The sequence below is a fragment of the Prinia subflava genome, chromosome 1, assembly GCF_021018805.1.
Source record: "Prinia subflava isolate CZ2003 ecotype Zambia chromosome 1, Cam_Psub_1.2, whole genome shotgun sequence".
Classification (NCBI taxonomy): domain Eukaryota; kingdom Metazoa; phylum Chordata; class Aves; order Passeriformes; family Cisticolidae; genus Prinia; species Prinia subflava.
In genome coordinates this window covers 136,699,596-136,721,851 of record NC_086247.1, presented here as the reverse complement: position 1 = coordinate 136,721,851, position 22,256 = coordinate 136,699,596, and the positions used below count along the sequence as shown (strand labels likewise).

Genomic DNA, 22,256 nt, shown 5'->3' with positions numbered 1-22,256 from the left:
TCCCCCCATGCTGGACCCCAGTCAATTCACATATTTTCTCAGGAAGGGGTGCCTGCTTTCCTTTTGGTGTAGATGGACTGTGATCTGCTTCTGTAAGCAATAAACGTCTCCAGCTCCCTACAAAGCAGCTCTCCTCCTCCGCTGCTGCCTCAGCCACCTCTTTGTGCCATTGGATGCTCTTGGCTGCTGCAGAGTCCCTGTGCAGAGTGTGCTCAGAGCCTGGAAACCTGCAGTGGGACTGCTGACTCCAGGGGGTGAAACAACACACTGAGTGAGCAATAATGATCCACAGCTGATTTCTCAGGTATTCATATTTTCATCAAGAAAGAATAAAAGGGCAGCTGAATGAGGGGCTGCTTCACCTAGGGAGTGTAGCTCACTTTTGGAAATTATCCCAGGCTGTAGCTTTGTGATTAGATGTGAGGCCAGATGGACTGAAGGGAAAGAAGCAGCATTGACTCTTGGGTTTTTAAATAACCCCCTTCTTGAGGTAGGTAAGGGAAATTCAACCTCTCACCATAATTTCCTAATACTTTGGACAAACAAAAATGTTAACTTTTGACAAAAGCTAATGAACTACGCTGCCATTTTAGAGTACAAAGAGAATTGAAGTGCAGAGAGAGGAAAGGTTTGCTGTGTGCTCAGGGGATAAGGAACACGACTTCTACTCCCTGACACCTGACCTTTGATATGGTTGCATAGACACTGCCTCCTTACGTTTTATGTTTGTTTTTGTTTGTTTGTTTGTTTTTTTCTAAAATGCTGAGATTTGATTCTGAGGTATGTTGGGACAAAAGGCCATCAGAAGACACGCTCCAATGTTTTTCACAAATTACTAACCTTACTAAAGAGACACAATATTCTCAAGCATTATTTGGGCAGATGTGACAGTTACTAGATGGCAATAAATCACGCTCAAAATATTAAAATATTCTATATATACATTAGTGTGCAACTTCACCTCATTGATCAAAAATGAATTCAGGATCATATTTTGGCTGCAAATGCTGACAGAGTTCTAAGATTAGTATAATCTGTCTTTGAATCTGAGATAAGCAAGCAGATATGGACAATGATTTAATTCACAGGTCATCACAGCAAGAGTCATGCATGTGACAAGAGCACACAGATATGCACAGATGACAAGACAGTTCACAGAGAATGAGGAATCAAATTTGAGCCCTATGTTTGTAATACTTCTCCCTGCTGCCATCTTCCTCTTGTTTTGTATTGGTGGTGTTAGTGCAGAGTATTGAACTCCCTGATCCCCTTCTCTTGGAATACTGAAATGTCTTCCTTCCTCTTCTAACAAGGCAGCAACTAGCAGAAAGCTATTGCTTTTTTTGGTAATCCATGAAACAACTGATCCCAATTTAATAAATTAATCCAAGATTTAGTCTTATCGATCCATCTCCAGTTGATGAACAAAAATATGACAGAAAAGAGAGTATGTTAAGTATTTCTCAGGGTATTTGTTAGTAATCTCATGGTGGCTCTTACTAGCATGGTTTGGTTTTAGAATCACATGGGGTTTTTTTTTAAGTGAAGAGTTCCTTGATGCCATCCATGTTTCAGGAACTGGAGATCTTTATAAAATAGATTTAGTCATGGGCTTTCTCCTAACATTAGCAGAAGAGACAGCCAGTTTGTGGAGGGTTACTGCTCTTTGAACCCATCCCCCATGAAAGGACTGAGCCTAAAGCAATAAAAGATAAGAAATGCAGAGAAGCATTGTCATTACAGACTCATCTTCCTCAGTGTAAAAGCTGGGTTTCTTCAGAGTCCTTAATAAAGGGCCAAACAAGCCACTGGCTTCTACAGACTGGCAAAGCAAAAGCAAGTTAAATACAACAATTTGTTTCATATGACACACCAAACACAATCTAGCTATATTGTTATCTAGGGTTTAGAAATTTTGGGTTCTTTCCCATCCCAAGGGATGTAGTTCTCTATTTTTTGTCTCCTATCATTGGAACACATACTACAAAATACAATGTTGGTTCAACATTGATGAGGCAATTTTATCTTGCACAGATGTTTTATTTTCTAGAATGGGAAGCAATTCACATTTTTGCTTATCAGAGTTCTAGAAAGGACTGTTCAATCAACATTTTATACCACTTTGTCTTTGAAATTGCTAAAACTGGTATCTCAGAGCACAGTTGTCACGTGGAATTGTAAAGTGAGAGAAGTGTAAATGGCTATACTTAATAAAGATTGGGGGGAACTGAAGAACAAAACAGCAGCCGGAGAAGTGTGTCTAGCTCCTGCTGGCATGTTTGAACCCAAGCATGTTTACAAAAAGTAGAAACATTCTGCAGTATATTCTGGCAGATTGTCTAATTTTCAAGTAAGCCGAACTGCACTGACTTACTGGACCATGTCCTGAGCAATTTCAGCCACAAAAGTGGGAAAATATTCTATTATAAAAGACTATTCTCTTATACAGCAGTCTTCAGTAATAGCCATTGTGGGTTACAATACTGTAGTACACTGGGGTCATTACTCCTTGTTTTCCTTAGCTGCCACAATTTAATTTTGTGGCTGAGTTATGTTGGAAGGACAGGATCTAGGGATGCAGGTGCTGGAGTTACAACTATACTTTATAGCACGGCTAGGGATCCTTGCAGACTGCTGGCTGTTCCCACTGCCCCATCCCCTTCTCCCAAGTGATGAAAAGGCATCTATAGCACAAGCTGAACTCTGGAATCCCTACTCATATGCTGGATAGGCACATGGCCATGCAACAAAGCCCATGTCTGTGTCAGTACATGACAGATGACGATCTGGCCTTTGACAGTACATTAAGTCCCCACGTTCCATCTCCCCCAGCATGCTTGCACATGTAGCTGGTAGATGTAATGTTGTCATTTCAGGGACATGTCAGTCATATAAGGTAGTGAGCAAGGAGTATTTGGGAGCAACAGTGCCAGCAAATGGCTGCTGGTCAGATGAACCACGCTGTTGTGGTGAGCTGGGCATGACTTTCCAGGGAATCCCTGCTTTTGCTTTATGTAAGGTTGTTTTTCCAATTAATATTATTCCATTTCTGATCTAAGTGAGTGTACATTTACACACGTACACACAAATCACTAAATAATTCAGGTTTCAAGGGACTTCTGGAGGTCCAAACTCCCACCCAAAGCAGGGCCCACTCAGATCAGGTCCTCCAGCTTAGTGCCTCCCACCAAGTACTTTTCTGAACTGGCACCATTACAGGGAAAGGAGAGAGGCTGCTGTTCACAGTGCACTACAAAGAGGAACACAAGGCACTGTATGTGCTGGTTGTGAGGGTTCCATAAGTGCTTTATATGAGGTGAGGCCTGTGCAAGTGGGAAATGCCATAAATTCTCAGTCTGCAATGACACTGCAATAGGGAAAAATCTTCAGACCATTTTGCAGCTGTTTTGAATAATGACAGACTTTTCATCATATTGTCTGAAACTGAAAAATTACACCTTATTTCTTCAAAGCTTGAAGTATTCCTCTCCCCATCCAGAGGCCAACAGGAAGGGAAGAGTTGGAACAGCACCAGAGAGTGGCTTGGGTGCAAAGCTTCAGTACCAGGACTTCAGCTCTTTCTCTCTTCCATGTGGTTGATAGTTTCCAGGTCTAGTTTGGTTTCTGCCAATTAGGAGGACACAGTGCAATTCCAGACAAACAGGAATTCTGAACGTGAGCTAACAGCTCCAACAGAAAGGCTAGTTAGGAACATAACAGGTTTGCTAATAAATGTGTGTGGTTTACTACCTGCCAGAGCAGAGATCTCCCTGTGGGAACAGCACTACCAGGAAGCAGGGAACTGCTGTATTTGCATTCAGTGCATGCCAAAGGTGAAGAGGAGGCATATGAGCACAGGAATACCCTGCAGACTGCTCCAGCAGCAGCCCATACACAAAGAGCTTCAACCACATGGAGATCTTCTTTCACAGCAGTCTTGATTCAGTCTTTTCACACTTAACAGCTCTCCAGGTGGGATGCTAAAACAAGACTGAATTCATAACTGGTGCTTGCTCAGTACAGTGCATGCTAATAATTAGTAACAGATCAATGTGGCTTAATTAGGGAAAGTGCTGTCTTGCTGACTGCAAAATTCCTTGGTGTCATTACATCCACGGTGTCCTAGTGACAGACAGACCTCAGAAAAAGTTCAGGTGACAAGAAAAACAATTAAATATTTAGTCTTCTATAGCAATCTGGACACATCTAGGGTTAATGACAGATAGACAGACACCCTACAGACAAGATGAATCACTGGAAAATTCACCAGATGTAGAGACTCTGCATATCACTTAAACCATTCAGCACAGGTGTGAAATTCATTCCAAATGCCATCTCACCCTCTCAAAAATTCCTCTCTCAAAGATGTGATCAGCTCCCATATCCTGCACTTAAACTTCAGTTCTGAGAGTAGAGCCATGGAAATTTAGGTAAATTTGACATTTCCATAAGCTGAGATGTTTCTAATGTTACAACTATTCATATATCTGAATAAGTTGTAAATTAAAAGTGAATTATCTTACCTGCAGTGTCAGTGCTGCTCTTGCTGGACACAGTTTTCATCATCTTCTCACTAAGAAATAACAAGAAAAATTGTAATTTTAGTGTACTAAGTATTAAAACAGTAGTGAAGTTTATATTCAACAAATTAAATGGCCTTGTCTAACATATATTTTTTAAATTTAAATCACCAGTAATTTGTCAGTCATCAATAATTTTTTTTTTAAATCAGCTTTTAGTACAAGTTAAGCAAGGAATGGACTATAAGCAGTGGAAAGCACAGAGATGTAGCTACATTAATTCTTTTTATCACAAAGAGTAATGCAGTTAATAGCCATCTATCATTTGGCATATTCCCTCTCTGCCTAGCATTCTCATGGAGATGATAAAGAAACTTAAAAATGATTGAGCATTCAGGATTTTTTTTTACTATTACATTCAAATATATTTTTGTTGATTGATTACTAAAATCATTACAGATGAATTCTGTTTTTACCTAGAAGAATCTTTGCTATTACTTGTATTTGGCCCTTTAAAAAGCGCAGACTGAACAAGACCAGTTAAACTGGCAATCTGTTTCTCCATGGCTTGTATCCTCTCTCTGTAAGACAAGAGAACCGTTTGTTAAAGCCAGATATATTTGCTTTCAGACTTGTTTTTCTAGGTGAATGATTACCACAGGATTGGACACACACTACAGAGTTTGTGCAAAGGTGCTTGGGTACCAGTTTGCATATACCTTATTGCAGCAGCTTACCACATCTCAGTTTGGACAGCTTTTTGCATTGTAACAGACAATTTAAAAAAAATCTGCTTAATTAAAAAGAACAAAACAACCAAGTTATAAACTTCTGATGATCTCACAAGACAGGCACCTAAAACAATTTGTTAATGCCTCTTGGAACTTGTGAAAAAATCTTTTTCAGCATTACATGAATTTTCTCTTTTACCTACACTGGGCCAATCGTTTTGTCTGTACTTAAGGTTTCAGGATTGAAGACTTTACACTTTTTGTTACTATTTTTACTTTTCCCAGACCCGGGATTTTTGTCTGGGAAGTATTTAATCTGCCCAAGCTGAATACTTTCCATTCCAAATCCTTTGCACCTGACATCACAACTGTCTGCTTTGAAAAGACAGAAATGTGACAGAGAGGCACAGGACACCAAATGCAAAAGAAAGATTTTCTTTCATGCACATATCCCAAGAAATTCCCAAAAAGTAGAAGAAAAGAGATTTAGAACTACAATAAGTATAACTAACATTTTCCATAGGACCCAAAGGTCACTAAACAAGAACAATTTTTTTGGTTGTGAAGCTGACATTTGTGTGTTCATCTGTTTGCATAAATGCATACACTAGTCAGGTACCAGGGGACTTCCTCAGTCAGCTCCAAACCAGCCTTTTGCTCACACAGGTGCCTACTTAGACATGCCAGGATGTCAGCGACACACCACAACACAGACACACATCAGTGTGAGACCTTCTGAAAAGGCATCCCTCTATTACAGCAGTTTAGTGTGTGGGGAGACATGCAGAAGGAAATTCTAACAGCAGGCTGTGGTTTTGGAAGATGACTGGGAAGGAAACTTCTCAAAAAGCAAGCGGTTAAGCCCAGCAGCAGGGACTGATGAGAGAAGACAGGACAGACAAACTCAGACACGGACTCACATGCTGCAGGGCCCCTCCATCACCACTGCAGCATCCTGTGCATGTGGGAGCAGCCAAACTCTGGCCACCCCAGCTGCAGGTGCTGTTTGGTGGCCAGAACAATAGCATCCATCAATAAGAGTCATATAAACTCAATTGTAGGTATCAATAGCAGCCCAAAGCAAGCTGACATGATAAAAAGCAAGTAACCAGCCCTGCTTGCAGCCAGATGGATTACCCAGGCTAATTGTTTCATTCATATTCGGGAAAAGAATGAGGTTTCCTGGGATAGCACACAGATACCACTACCAGGAGAGACTCAGAGACACCCAGAGGTTGAGCAAACAGGGCAGCAAAACAAGTAATGAGATACTAACAGACACAAGCAGGGAAGAAGAGAATGCTCAGTCAGTCCCTAGCCAGCAGACGTGCTCTTACTGCAATTTAATGCAATGCACATATTTTACTTTTCTGTCTTCATGTTGAAAGGTATTTTGAAGGGTGATGAGAAGACTAGTGAATCTGACTTAATTCATTTCAAACCAAGAAATACGTTATGGAATTTCCACTATTACAAGTTTTAAAATAAGAAACTGGTGCAGGCTACAGTAACCTTTGGAACAAAAACAAGTACTAAAACCCAGGGATAAATATACTCTAACAAACTTTAATGCAGCATTTTTGACACTTAATAATGAAAACATTTTTTTTCCCAGATAATCATCACAAAATCTTCCTGGAACTACACTCAACTGGAAGTCTATCTGTTTTACCAATCCATAAATATGATGTTTTTTTCATCCCACATTAGATAATGTGGAAACAATTTTCTGCTTCAAAAGATATTATGGCAACACAGAGCTGATCTTGTCCTTTGCCATGAAATCTAGGAAAGTATGTTGTTAAGAGGGAGAGGGATGTTCCAAGATAGGAGATGATGAAAAACGAATGAAATACTGGAATCAATTGCACAGAACACATTATTTTTCATATGGTAAAAGCATTAAGAATGTAAAGAATCTACATGTGCTCTGGAGTTACTCTCTTAGAAACCAGGCAGATTTTTCCTGTAAGTGTTTCACTGTAATACCCAGACTTGTTATGGCCATTAGCATCAAATATTTCAAAAGCAGGTGTCTGAAAGGAGGTGCCTTTTAGGCATTAAATAAAACAACCTGAATTTTGGAAGTGGTCGGACTGAAAGTGGTGGGAGGCAGCACATTCCAGCACAGGCAGGGAGGATGCAGACTGCCTGGTGGTGGGGCTGTAACCTGGGCTGATGTGGCTGGAGGGCAGGTGGCCCAGTTTTGTGACCACAAGGCCCCAGAGGAGCAGGGACAGGATCTGTAGTGGACCCCTCTGCCTCCAACTTCCTTGTGAAGGGCTGGAGCAGCCTGTGATCCAGGAGGGAGAAAAAAATGCTTTCCTCAGGCTGTGCCAGGCCAAGGTCTATCAGCGATGCCAGCATTGCCATGACAAAAATTGTGCATTTTTGGTTCTCAGCACTGTGTTTTCTCCCCCTCGCTGTGCTCGCTGCTGTGGGGAGGGAAGGTGGGAACAGCCTGTCCCAGCAGCTCTGCCTGCACAGGGCAGGCCAGAGCCCCACGCATGGGCAGACCAAGGCTCCCAGGCACAGGACAGGCTGGCACTCCAGTGACACGGGAAAGCCCAAGGTTCCCAGGGCACAGGACAGGCTGGCACTCCAGTGACATGGGAAAGCCCAAAGCTCCCAGGCACAGGACAGGCTGGCACTCCAGTGACACGGGAAAGCCCAAGGTTTCCATGGCACGGGACAGGCTGGCACTCCAGTGACATGGGAAAGCCCAAGGCTCCCAGGCACAGGACAGGCTGGCACTCCAGTGACATGGGAAATCTCAAGGTTTCCAGGGCACAGGACAGGCTGGCACTCCAGTGACATGGGAAAGCCCAAGGCTCCCAGGGCACAGGACAGGCTGGCACTCCAGTGACATGGGAAATCTCAAGGTTCCCAGGGCACAGGACAGGCTGGCACTCCAGTGACACAGGGCAGGCCGGAATGTGGAGCACTAGGACCGAGGGCCAGGCAGAACAGAACCAAGTGGTGCCTCTGCTTGCTGTCACCAGAAGGGTGGTAGCCCGAGAAGAGCCAATCCGTCTCTGCTCCCAGATTAATTTCCCAGATAAAGCTGCATCTCTCCACCACCCAGGAAGGGCAGGGAGGGTCCCTTTTACAGCAGTTGGGAAAGAAATGGCTATTTTATCAGCCTGAGCACAGAAAGGCATTGTTTCACATTGTTTTCCTGTGAATGCTGGGAGAGTCAGAGGTGGCAGCATGGTGGGGGAGGAAAGGAGGGGGCAAGGTCAGAAGCTACACCCAGCAGAGCGCTGTCAGACTTGGCTTTGGCTTCTCACAGACCTTTGCCAGGAAGGCAGGGACAGGCCACGTACCAGCCCTCTTCTCCCCAGCAGTCTGACCCACAGCTCTGGCTCTGGCTGGGTCCAGGAACTGTGGCCCTGCCTTAGCATCTCGCTCCCTAAATTCAGCAGAACCAAAGCAAGCCCTTGCTTCTCTGGGGACCATGCACTGACACGTCAGATTTCATCACCAGATTTCTTCCTTTCAGCTTCACTGATCTTTCATGTTACTCCCTCTATTGCATTTAAGTGGAAGTAATTCCAAGAAGGTGTATAGCATATTGCTGACTTGGTATCCACTATTGTCACAGCAATGCTATTTAAGCATGACATGTTACTCGCATGTTACTTCCCTTTCCTGGGGAGATCTTTAACATTCACATCACTGAGAAGATATGTGGTACACAGGCAGAGTAAAACTGGTCTGAGGAACTGTTCATTCACGTTCCTGTCCAACCCCAGGCTGTGCAGCACATCACCCACAACAGACAAACTCAAACACCAAATCTGCACCATGAACTAACTGGCACACCTTCCCGGAGAAAAAAAATTTCAGTGACTTCTTATTTTATAGTTAAGCTCCAGATGAAGTAATGAAAAGGGGGTCAGAGACAGAGAAATACACATTTCTTTCTGTATTACCCTATGATAGAAACATTTCATTACCATTTTTTTATCTCACTGGGAAAAGAAAGGAAACAGGAGTAGGCTGTCTTTCCCAATGGCTTTCCTAGGATCAAGTGAAGGTGTCTTAGACTTTATCACAAATTCTCGCAAAACAGATGAGTGGGGCTCCTGGAAGGGTGGGAACCAAAGATCAGCAGAATTCTGTATTCCACCTTCTTCCCACAGAAAGATTCACATAGATGAATATTTCAGTCCTCTAAGGAGAAGATTAAACTCAAACCTTCTACATCTTGAAGCTAAAAGGGAAAATGAAGCTCTGAAGCACAGCAGGTGTTAACACTATTTGAAAATTCTTATCCCAGAGCCTGCATCTCATCTTCCTACAAACAGCTCCTCTAACAGAAGGAAGACAAAATACAGTTTACCTTTCCTCCATACTGTATTGGTCATTTGACTTCATTTTTTCTGCCTGGTTATTCAACACCTTTCACAGCGGAATATGCAGTTTTGGCCCTATGGAAAGTGTCTGAGAGAGCGTATTTGTAAGGCCCCCCTTATAAAATGCTCAGTGCATTGCTGATGGAGTGTCTCACTGTTCATGACTTTACAAAGTAAGCCCATTTTTCATAGTGCACAGAGTCCATCCATACTTCAATATATCAAACACTAAAGTGGTTTTGTGGGGGAACAATATCTAACAATCTATACATGGCCATTACACTTTAATCTTGAACTGCAAGCCATGAGCCAATGATGTGATCACGTTTTTTGCTCAATAAAACTATCACCTTTTCTCACTAGTGTGGCATAAAAAGAAGATGAAAAAAGTTGTGTTCAGGCAGAACAGGACCATAGTACACCCTGAAAATGCTTTTGGAGGAAAAGCATTCTGCAGAGTTATCTTGCTGCTTTAGAGAGGGAGCACTTATACACATATTTAGCAGTATCAAATAATCTAGAATTTTGCAACATATGTTACAAATGCAAAGATTTTGTGTTAAACAGCATTTAATTTAATGCACTTTTGGATAAACAGCTTCTTTTCCAATTTATCAACATTTAAACATCTGCTTTGCCTGTAGTAACTTCCAGAAATGTCCCACAAGCTACATAAATGAGCCATCCAAAAATATGACAGCAAATCGCTGTTTAAACAACTCATGCTCACACACAAAAAAATTTTACTCATTCTTCCAGTCAACCTTCTACTCATCATCAGAGATGATGACCCTTTGAAGGTGAACTGCTGTAACTGTTATAACTTCCAATATTTTTCTGTGCATGAATACCAACATCTTTTATTTCTTTAAATCTCCATGTTTTAAAAGAGCTTCATACGGGACTCTTCTGGTAAATGAATTAACTGTGAGAATTTAGTCAATGCTTTATACCACAATAGTTATCTTGGAAATAGCCAAGGTGAAACAGTTACAAGAAAGCATTAGATGAAGCAATTAAATCCCTCTCAACTCTGCCTTAAATAACAGGCTTGATGAAACTGGCTTCTGCAGCGTTAAATTAAAATGGGAAACTCCCGTAGAAGAGCTCAGAAACACCAGTTTTCATCTCTTGTAGATCCAAATCTGCTGCAGCTAATGTTCCAAAGGTAATGGAACCATTTTCTTCAACAAAACCAGGATACAGCCAATGAGAGTTCTTATCTGCTTTAAGTACCCAACATATTCTGATAAAGTACAGAGATATCCCAGTTCAGCCTTGGACTGCAAAATTGAAGGAGAATCAAGACGGGAAGAGAGATTCACTTTTACTTCTGACATTGTCCCTGTCCCTTTCAATCTTTCCCCTGATTTATATCTCGACTTGCATTGTCCTGAGGTTGTGACAGCGCTACTGCAAGGAAATTTCCATGAAGTCATGACACAAGTTTTCTTTGCTCTAGCACACTCCACTAGGGATTAAAGCAACAACAGTGCCGAGATGATGGGTTTGGTGCCTGCAGGGCCCTCAGTCTGCTCCTGAATGAGTCAGGAGTGTCTCGTGCCACAGTGCAGAGATGAAAAAGACCTCTCTCCTCAGTAGCTCCAAGGCTAAGCGCTCCTCAGTCTGCCCGCAGCTGACACCTCTGCATGCAGGCTGACTGAACACACTGCCATGTGCTTTCTGTGGCCTGGCTTTCAGGCTCTTGGCATCAGCAAGTGGGTAACATACACAACAGAGCAGCCTACACCTCATCTTACCATGCCTGGAACAGAATGAATTCAGCCCTATCTCTACAATCCTCAAAATATTCTTTCTCACAGAATCAAGCCCATACTGTTTATGGGTGTAAACTCTAAGTCCTACAAAACAAGGTAGAGGGATACCTTTCTGCCATTATGTACATCACCCCTCAGGGATAACCCCTTGTTTAGTTTAGTATGGTTTAAAAAATGTTTGCTTTCAAAGTTTATGAAATCATTACAAAGCTAAATTAAAGCTCAGAGCACTCTGTGTTTGTAGAACTCAAACCCAATTCTTAATATTGCAGTGGTTAGAAAACACACCAATTTGCATGAATTGCTTTTGATATTTATAATTATTTTTTAGAAAGTCACATTTCCTCAAGGTTAAAAAAAAACCCCAACCCATAAAGACAGCTTTAAAATTATTCTTTCAGTGTCATGTGACTAATACACACCACGCTGAATTCTAAGGTCACATATTTATTTGGAAGTGCAATTATGCAAATGCTGTTTTCTTCATTGTTAATACATTCTGGGACCAGGATTCAAGCTCCTGCTGCAAAACTCCCTTTTAAGGAGCTGCAGAACTATCTGTGTAGTTCTCTTTTTCCATTCAAAAACACACAGCCTTGTGCATATCTGTGTAGTTGAGTAAACAGTTGAAATGTCCAGAGAGAAGACAGAAAACTGCATAAACTGAAAATTTTTGGTGTCCTTCCATATTTTCAATCCCTATCATGAACTTTGTAAAATTTTCAATCTGTAAATGGAATAAAATTGGCTAATTTCCTTCAAATAATTTCTTAGATGTAATCATAGTGGTTTGAAATGAAATTTCAGATACCTGCAACTTTCTCTTGGAAACAGATACATAAAAATCCAATTTCACTGACCTTAGACTGTAATATGCCCTACCTTGTACACATACGTCATAACTACCAAGTTATAAGCCCGTAAATTTTGTGGGTGGCTGTTTTTCTTTATTTTCTTCCATTTTTTCCCCACCAGTGGACCTCATGACCCACTTTTTTTTTTCTGGCCAATCATGGTAAGCAGCAACTAATTATGGAGCAAGTTGCTCCGATAGAGGGGAAGCCTAGGTCTGTATGAAGCTCCATATCTTCCCAGTCTTAAGGCAATCAGCAGTTACCTTTGGCCTCTATGGGCTCAGCATTTTCCAGCTATTCATCTTCACTTCCCTAAAGAGCTCTATAAAAGTTAACAGCACAAACAATATGCTAGAGATTAACGCAGCTCATATAATAGCAACACAGCAACCGCCTGGCAGTGTAATGATTTTTCTCTCCCAGGGCAGGGTCTAAGGCAGGAGAAGCCTTCACAGACCTTTGTGTAAATCTGGTCCTTAAAAAGACAGGAGAGATCATTGTCATCATTGTCATAGCACAAAAATTAACAACAGTCAGGTCACCAACTACTTGTGATGCTGGAAAAATCATTGTGAACAGTATTCATCTTTCGATTTCTTCCCTGGGACAGACTTGCTTTTCTCAGCAGTTTCCCCTCAAAGAACATTATTGTAAACAACTCTCCTATTTTTATGCAAATTCATGTTTTACAGAAGATAAGACAGTAATGATAAATTCTTCCTATTTCCTAACACTAGATGAGAAAAACTTCACTCCATAAAGAACCGAAATTGTAATATCAGAGTGTCATTCTTAACGGGGGTGAAATATATTCCCTTATTAGCAGGAACAGAACATCATTTGTTCTTGTAACATGATCTGGCTGTCTGCAAAGAAAAATCCTAGTTAATCATTTTATTTTATTATATTTTTTCCAATGACTGAAATTTACACAAATGAAAATAACTAGGGATTCATCATGAGTTGACAATACTTTCAAATTAATAATGGATGGTGTCATATCTCTAAATTACTAACTACCTCGACAGACAGCTAATAAACACTGCAGCCGGGTGCAGCAGCCTCCTACACATTACATTGTCCCCTGAGTCTAAAACGACAAACGATGTGCAGATTAGGAACGTTTCTCATTTGCATAAATTAAGCCCCAGCTCTGCTTTACCTTGTCTCCTTGTCCTTGGGCATCGTGGGTGACCCATAGCCAAAGGCCTGCTTGTCCACGGGGGAGGGCATTGCCTCGGCCATGCCTGGGAGGCCGACAGCACTCCGCGCCTTCGCATCCACAAACACAGGCGGTCCCGGCTCCTTCTTGAAGGACTGGCGGCTGGGGGAAGACCTGTCAGGCTGGAGGGTGTGGGCGGGAATGTGAGGGCCGTGGTGAGGGTGAATATCGATCATTCTCATGTCAGCCACCCTGTGGGGGGAGGCTGGAGGTGTTTTAGAGCCAAGAGTGGGCAAATGACTCTCCGGGTACTTTCGCGACTTCTGTCTGTACAAGGACTGCTCCAGCATTTCAGGCTGCATCGCGGGGTTGCAGTAAGCGCTCGACGACCTCACGGCACTGCGATGGTAGGCTACAATGTGATCGGGGACATCGAGGGGGTGTCCGGAGTGCGGCGCAGCCACACTCATCCTCCCCTCGTGGAACAGGTAGGGGTCACCGTACAGACTCTCATTCCGCATCAGGGTAAGGTTTTTGTTACTCATGTCCTCGTCCGGCTTCACGTCCCGCCGCTCCAGGATGGCGCTGGGGCTGGGCGATATGGAGCGCGAGGCGGGCACGCCGGACAGCCGGTCCCTGGGGATGGTGGCATTGCCTGGCAGGCCCACGGGCCGGCCCGCACCGTAGGGGATCCTGGACGGAGAGGGAGGCATGGAGTGGGGCACCGGCGTGGAGGGGGGAGAGCTGGGCATCGCGTGCAGAGGGTGTGCGGCAGAGCCCGGGCGCGAACCACTTGGGCCATCTCGTCCCGTATAAGCAATTTCCCTCTGCATCTGGAAAGAAAAGGAAAAACGCCTCAGATATAAAATTACTGATGAGCAAAACATGATGTGAGTTGTCTACAGAAAATTAGGAAATAAAAACAAACCCTTGAGACAAAATAATTTTACATCTGCATAAATAAAACACTTTGGGACCTCAGTGCCCGATGAAAATAACAACTACAAACAGCAATAAAATGGGCTGTATGTTAAGGGAATGTGAGAGGTTTAAAAATGCTTTTACTTTTGCAAATACCATCTCACCTTATCTGATATTCACAGCCACTGAAGCTGAAATCAGGGGTTGCAGAGCCAGGTGTTCCACGTACATGTAGGCAGTGACAAACTTAAACAGTTTATTGATCAGACACACAGACTAGAGCTCACCTATTCCAAAGCAGGATAAAAATGCTGATGCTCTGGCATCACAAACATACCTAAGTCCTTAGACAAGAAAAATAAATATTACAACTAAGTGGCCATTTTCTTCAGTGCAGGATTTAACCTTCTGCTAATGACTTGATGTGGTCTTTATTAGACAAAGGATATGCAAGGCATAGGAGAAAAATACACACATTAATTGAGTATAACACAATCAACTTACATGAAAACAGTCTGACCCTATATAACACACACCATTGCAAAGATAAGACTGATTCAGAGGGTGTGTGAAGCACATGCTCAAAAAGTTATTGAACATTTTATCATAGTTTTGTAAACAGCAGCAGTAAGCAATGAGCAAGCAAGGAAAAGAAAAGGGAAACTTCCAAAACAAATGTATTAGTTCTTTGTTAAGAGAGGCCTCGGCAAAAATCTGCAATGGACATGTGTGCTTTTGAGAGCATAGAACCTCACTGTGCCCAGCCATGAGCCCTCTGGATGGCTGAACACTGTCTATGACAGACAGGAGAAGTTCTCCCTCTAAAAAGCATCATGTGCCTACTCTGGTGTCCTTGGGGTAAGATGGATGAATGGGGAGATGAGAAAGTCAGCTAAGGACCAACTACATTAAAAAAAAATAAAAATTACAGTTTCTAAAATTCATGCTGACAATTTCAGCTTCCCTCTCCATCACCTCCAAGGGACTGTAGAAAACTGTGTATCACTCCCCCTGACTCCACATTCCTAAAGTTACAGAGCACAAAATAATGTACAGTGGATGTTGTTGATCTGAAATCTACACAGTTTTTCTCCCCTCTCACCCCTTGCTTTTATAATGTTACTGGATTCTTTGTAGTTACAGTGATCCATGGCAGATGAAGCAAGAGATTATTTCTGTCCACCACAGGTTTTTCCACTGGTAAGGGAATTGCAGTGTCAGTATATAAACAATAGCTGTTCTTATCACAGCAGGTTCTGCACTCAGGAATTAGAAACGACATTCCCCAGGGCCAGAGATCAACAGTCTGGAGTATCAGGTATTAGAAAGAAGAAAGGAGATAATCTGATTGTGGCCACAGTAATAATAAATAAGTGTAACAGAACAAAGGTGTGCACTGGGATGTGTCATAAATGAGCCAGATGAAAATTATGAAACCAAACAGGAACATGGCATAACCTTTTCATTTGTACAGAGAAATAGTCTAGTCCAGAGTTTAAAATAAGATATAATTAAAATATAACTAAACAGTTGAATCACTTTGTAAGAGGGAATTCAACATCGTTTTCTATGGGCTTGAAGAACCACTGCAACATACTAAGCTATATTGTCTGCACTGACTCTGGCCCTGGGCCAGCAGAACAAAAGCACTCCTACTGGGTTGAGCAGCTTTGGGATCATGTCTTCAGGAACAGGAAGATACAGTTGTTTTATACCAAGAGAAGAACCCAGAGAAAGACAATCCTCCTAGATTTCTACTGTACACGCTACACAATGCCCTCTTTAGTTGCTTCAGACAAAGCTACAACAGATGGAATAGTATCTGTCAAAGAAACCATAGCCACTGGGATATGCTGGGTTGCAGTGAGAGGAAAATTCCAATGTTGCGTTGCAGAGAGGAGAAAATTTCCATGGGAAAATTTGAAAGCAGCAGGTTTAATTTCCCCTAACTTCTGGATTTCATATTCCTGTATATGCTCATTCATTTCTCATAAGTCAAAGCAATCTTTCAAAGAAAAATTCCTATTTTCCACCTTAACATCATTTAAATGGAATACTTTAAGATGGAAAATAATTTGAATATGGGAGTGAGCTATTGCTTAAAATCTTGTGTGTGAGTACTGTTTTATGTAACGTCATTTATGTTTGCTTTAAAATAGTGCTTGGAGTACAGAGCCTCAATCAAGGCTGCCTTGGGTTGGGCGGGGCACAAACACCTGGGCACACAACCCCTTTCTGAAAAGTACACCTGCTATTTTAAGCCAGGAGTCAGGCTGTGGTTGGAGTATACCCAAGGGGAGACTGTTGGAGACAGAGAGTTCAGGGTGCACAGGAAAGATTCCCATGTGAGCTGGTCCCCAGCAGCCAGGCAGCTTTACCTGGTGGATTACAGTGGATTCTGCCACATGGATGGCATTTCCTCTCTTTCTGCTTTTCTCTCTTCTCCAGATTCTTCAGATTCTTTGCTAATGGTAAGTTTAAAAATGTGCACAATGGTCTTTTCTTGCTTTCTCATCTGTACATCTTTGGTGTGATAGTCTAGGCACACTACTCTCTCTCATACATATCCCACTTTCTGTGCTGTTTTTCATCTTCTGTCCTTCACCACAAAACCCTCATGTTGCTCAATAAAACCCCATACTCTTCTGCATAGGCTGTCTAGAGCCACATGTTCCTGGACTTCACATGACTCAGGGACAGAGAAAGAGGACATTTGGTTTATCTGAGCCTCTAAATACTGGGTGCTGCCACACACAGTTGTTTTGAGGGCAAAAGGAAGATTTTTTTAGTACAAGCACAGGATCATGTGCTTTTTGACTGCAGCCATGTAATACGCTTGCCTGAGGGCGTGGTTTTCTTCAGCACATAGCTCTTCCTTGTTCCTACTGCCTACAGACTTTACATCCTCGAAATGGAAACTTGTCTTATCAATCCTTATTTCCTTAAAATATGGCAAACAGCTAGTGACCATTTCTGTATAAAACATTCGAGGAAAAATGTACTGTACTAAAAAAGACTACACCATCTTTAAACACCATCTGTGGAGGGTTTTGGCCAGTCTAACAAGACTTAAGTCTATGAGATACAGATTTTGCTAATTTTTTTAGAACAGAGACTCTATATACTAAAGAGTCAACATTATATACAAGCAGTCATGTTCTTTATTTCCAAGCCTGTTGGCACACTGAGTAACTTGCAATATTTTGAAAACGTCTATGTGCACAAAGTCATCAAACCAGTTATCCATCCACCTGGGTGGGTGTGAGGAGCCCTGCTGCTGGTGGCTGGCACAGGGGCCCAGCAGAACCGGTCTCCCTGCAGGCAGGGCAGGCAGGGCAGGCAGGGCCGTGCCCGCTCACACGGCGCGGCAATGCCAGCCGGCACCCGGCACCGAGCCTGCCGCTGACGCACGGCACCACGCCAGCCCTGTGCACTCCAGACACAGCCTGACTCAGGCCCTATCTGCTAAGATATCAGTGTGAAACACGGGCAAAGAGAAAAGCAGGCCAGAGCTTCTGACCTGGCAGCCTTTCCCACTGCTCCTCTAAGCCTCCTCTACGTCACCAGAGAACAAGCAACTGTGCTCCAAGATTTTCAGACTGCCAAAACACCTACACAGAGGCATGCTCCCAAGATGGAGGTTATCCATGCACCCTCTTGGAGACACTGGGGAGGTCCCAACAGACTCCATTAATCACCTCTCAGCCATGTGAAGCTATTACTTTTCTTACTCTTCCTTTGACACCCCGCACTTCCCTGTGAAAGTGCTCCTATGCTCTGTAAGCTGGCTCATCCAACACAGGACACCTGCAAAGAATTTTATTGAGACTTTGGAGTCTGTGATGAAAAAGCTACAGAAATACTAAGTACTGTTACGATACTGTTAAATTAAGCTGTTTGTAAAGAGATCTTTTATGAAAATGGCTCAACCAAAAAAAGTCCTCTAAAAAGTAAGGCAATCCTTCACTTTTCTAATGAGGAAAGACAATTAAAGAACCCTCAATCCAACAACAATAGAACCCATTAGCTTGTTCTCTCTTCATAAAAATAAATTGGCAACTTTACTGTACTAGTTGTCCAAAACCCTCAGCTTCACCATTAGTTGCACTATATGATAACACTTCTGTCATGACTGATCTTTCATTCCAGTTGGATTTGAAGAGCTGAAAACACAAATCTATTTCTGAAAAAAAGCCAAAAACTTTTATACAGTTTTAATATTTCTAAAATAAGATAATTTACAATAAGAAAAAGTGCACTTGAAAATTGCAGAATTTGTAAACAGTTAAATAAGAATTTTAAGTATCTGTACCAAATCTGTCTGAAGCCCAAGCAGACATCTCTGAGAGGCTGTCACACTTGTCTGTTCTTGCTTTCTCATAGAATGCCTCTTAGCACCTATAAATTTCCCCATTCTATTGGGTCGTTACAGAAAAAAATCATGCTGGTTGCAGTTGTGGGTTCCTCCTGCTGCCCAATGCCATATTTGAAAACTTCAAACACATTAGCATAATTTTTAGCTGTTTCTGATCAGCAACTTTTCAATGATATGTACTTTGAGGAGACAACTTTAGAGAGCTGAAAGAGAGCTGAAACATTGCGTAAAAACATCAGCCAAGACAAAAGTTGGAAAAAAACCACCCAGCAGCACCCATCACTCTACAGTGATATTACTCTTACCAGACATCCCTGGAGTGCTCTAGAGCTTTGGCTTTCCAGATTCATAGACCTGGGTCAGCTTGGTCAGAGTCTGATCTGGGGTGGGGACCCCAACTCTTCCATGTTCTCTGCAGCAGCACAGGTGCTTGGTAGTTTGGGGTCACCAAGCAGTGAGACATGCTGGGGTTCCAATGGCCATCACTCCTTGGCAGTGCTTCCAGACTAGAAGTTTACTTGGCAATTTTGGCTAAGAATGGGCCCTCTGATACTCAAAAAAAAAGATTTCAGACCATGAAACCACTGACCTTGCCTAAGTTGGAACCTGGCCTCAGCTGAATCTGGCCCCACAGTAAAAGGTTCTAGGAGCTGCCAGGGTTCACAATTGGTTTTCATTATGGGAACCACACGCTGGTAAAATAAAACTGATCTCAAACGTTCAAATTTCCAATGAATGAGGAAGTCCAAGACCCAGCTAGCTGTTCTAAACATGTTTCATATATTTCCATTATTTTTTCCTGGATAATTTTCCAGAAAAGGAGTTGCAGAGCTCCCTAAGAAATCTCAACACTTATAATTAATTTCCTTGTATTAGCATGCAGCTAGGTTTCAGTTCTTTTGGTCCTTTTGTATAGTTCTGGTATATGCCTAGCTGTAAAAACTGCTGTATTATGGTGAAAGGAGAATTGAGACAAAAACTCAGAACATCTATGAAAGAGGAACTTTCTAGGGTCTGGTTACATATATGGTGGATATGTCAAGAGAATAACTGGGTTTTTCTTCCATTTATGCTCTTAATTCTATGGTTTCTTCTTTCCCTTGATGAACAATAACACGATCAGCCAATATAAGATATTTCTTAGGATGAGTCTGTGATGGTTAGTGATGGTAAAATCATTCAGATGTCCAGTTTATATGTTCATAGATTATTTTTTATTTTGGCCACAGTCAGTTAGCTAGAAGTTGACATGAACAAAACAGGAGAACAAGAAGGGGGATGGTCACTATCTTTGAAGGTGGAATTTGGAGGACATAAACATGACCCTCCAGAAAGGAGACGTTCTGAATGAACCATATTCAGGTGTTGTTACCATACTGCTCAGTATCACTGTGACATCCAGGCCCCGTATCTTTCTCCCAGCTGTGCAGGTGTGCACAGAGGTTACAGCAGAAGCACTATTTGATCCTCAAAAGCAGAATTTCTAGGACACCATACTGTGGTTACCAATACACTGACTTGAAGCTCAGACACACCATCAATTCGTTTGCCATGCCACAGAGCATCAAACACATTCTTAACATTATTGTCCTTATTTTATACATATATATTTAATGCACACTTGTGTATGAATCCCTACAGCAATCCAAATGTTTTACCTCAAGGTATTTTACATGTCTCAGTATGTCCTTTTATATCCCTGACTACATATAAGCTTAATTCATACCATATCCTAAAAGCTCCCATGGGGAAAACAAAGAATACCTAGTTCACTTTTTACTAAATGTAAAACAGATCCATAAAATTCTAAGCTAACCACAAAACAAATGTAATGGTAATATCAAAAATAGTGTTTGATTGCTTCACCTTGCCTGTAAGTCAATGTGCATGCTGAAGATGGATCATGCAAACAAGCAGAAAGGAGAGTTTGCAGAACAAATCCTACACAGTCTGATGTTTTGGGCATAATTTCTTCAGCTATCCAGATGCTAGCCTGAGTATTTGTTTTCACAATTTAAAACACTAACACTCTTATTACACTCTTAGATAACTTTGCTGCCTACAGACCAATAAAACAATCTTTGATAAGATCTTTGCTTTGAAATAATTAAAGTCACTTACTGTTTCTTAAGGAAATCACTCGAATGGCTACAGCAGTGAGATGAACATTTGGTTCCACTTCTTCTAATAAGGCACTTTTTCTTTTCAGTCTTGAATCTCAATCTTTGGCCTATGGTATAATATTTTGTACATCCATGTCTTCTGCAAAAGGTTTTGAAGCAGGAAAAATGTTCCTTGTTCCCTCTGCTCAGAACAGGCCATCTTGCTTTATCCGGCCATCTAAGTAATGCTGTTTCAATATACTGAATTACTTTTCCACATGACAAGCCTGCAATTTCTCCTCCCCTTCGAAATTAGTCACTAAATAACCTCCTTGGCATGTCACCCAGTCACAAACTGTGCAACACTGTGATTCAATCACTCAATCATTTTTTAATGTGTGCTTATAAGATGCATAGAAAGAGACTAACATTATGGAGTGAACCACAAAAGAGACACACAGAGGGGAAAGCTATAAACGAAATAGTGAGTAACTTCTGTTTCAGTAACACAGTGTATTTCAAAGGCAACACTATGACACCTGTACATATTCATTCCCCAACAGGTACAGACCTCCAACTATTTAACAAACATAGTAGACAGAATTCTAGAAAAAGAAAATCCAGTAGTTATTATGCTTAGAAGCTTTTCACCTCCTCAGGTTGGTAGTGCCGCTGTAGAAGGAAGCACAGGCTCCTCCCGTGGAGGAGCTGTCTACTCATTAACCAGGCACCTGGGCCACTCGGTAACCTGAACTTCAGGGTCCCCACAAATCAATCCCATTGTTATCTCTGCAGCACACCACATAAACCATTGTGATTGGTTGTTGGGTTTCATTTGTTTTGTTGATTTTAAGAGGAAACAATAGAGAAGGTTTCAACGATAAAGAACATTTTCAAAAATTAGAACAGAAAAGATGCTTCACTTCCTTCTATGCCCTCACATGAAAAGACCACAGAATATGGAAATTGTCTCCTTAAAAAGACAGCATTTGCAGCCTAAAAGAAATGATAATTAAATATAATAAGGGAAAATCTTGTGACACAAACCCTTCCCATTCCTGCAGTTATCTTCTGCTTTGGGGGGTTGGATCTTTTGCTCTTGGTTCGATTTTTGTCTGATTTTGCTTTTGTGCAAGTAAAAAATTGCCTCTATCATCATAAATGGCATTCAAAGGAATAAAAATACGATTTAAGCATATGGTCATGAGCTAATATTGCTGTGCAGAATCAGTCCTAATGGGACATTAGAGGAGCAGCATTTCTGTTTCACAGTACTGCTCTCAGTCTCAGCCACTAGTGAAGGACGCATTGTTCATTTCTGCTATGAAATGGCAATTTGACACTAAGCATTTAAGTAACAGGAGAAAAATCAGAGCAGGTCTGGTAGCCAAAACTAAAATTCCAGGTATTCCACCCCTTACTACCCCCAGCCCAGCATCCGAGAAGTCGTCCAGC

The 22,256-nt window shown here is 41.9% G+C and overlaps 1 protein-coding gene across 14 annotated transcripts in view; it reads right to left on the bottom strand.

The window, feature by feature from the left end:
• Nucleotides 1–22,256, bottom strand: part of KIAA1217 (KIAA1217 ortholog) — a 333,490-nt gene that overhangs the window by 34,610 nt on the left and 276,624 nt on the right. For 12 of the 14 annotated variants that reach the window (XR_010082495.1, XM_063413849.1, XM_063413878.1 and 9 more), the window contains 3 exons: nucleotides 13,404–14,236; nucleotides 4,997–5,101; nucleotides 4,524–4,573 (listed from right to left, as the gene is read on the bottom strand). Coding sequence is in view for 13 of the 14 variants with exons in the window: in XM_063413849.1 (XP_063269919.1) it covers nucleotides 4,524–4,573; nucleotides 4,997–5,101; nucleotides 13,404–14,236 (988 nt within the window). In the remaining variant the exon portion in view is untranslated. The remainder of the gene's footprint in view (nucleotides 1–4,523; nucleotides 4,574–4,996; nucleotides 5,102–13,403; nucleotides 14,237–22,256) is intronic. The other 2 variants (XM_063413933.1, XM_063413864.1) reach the window with 1 other exon arrangement.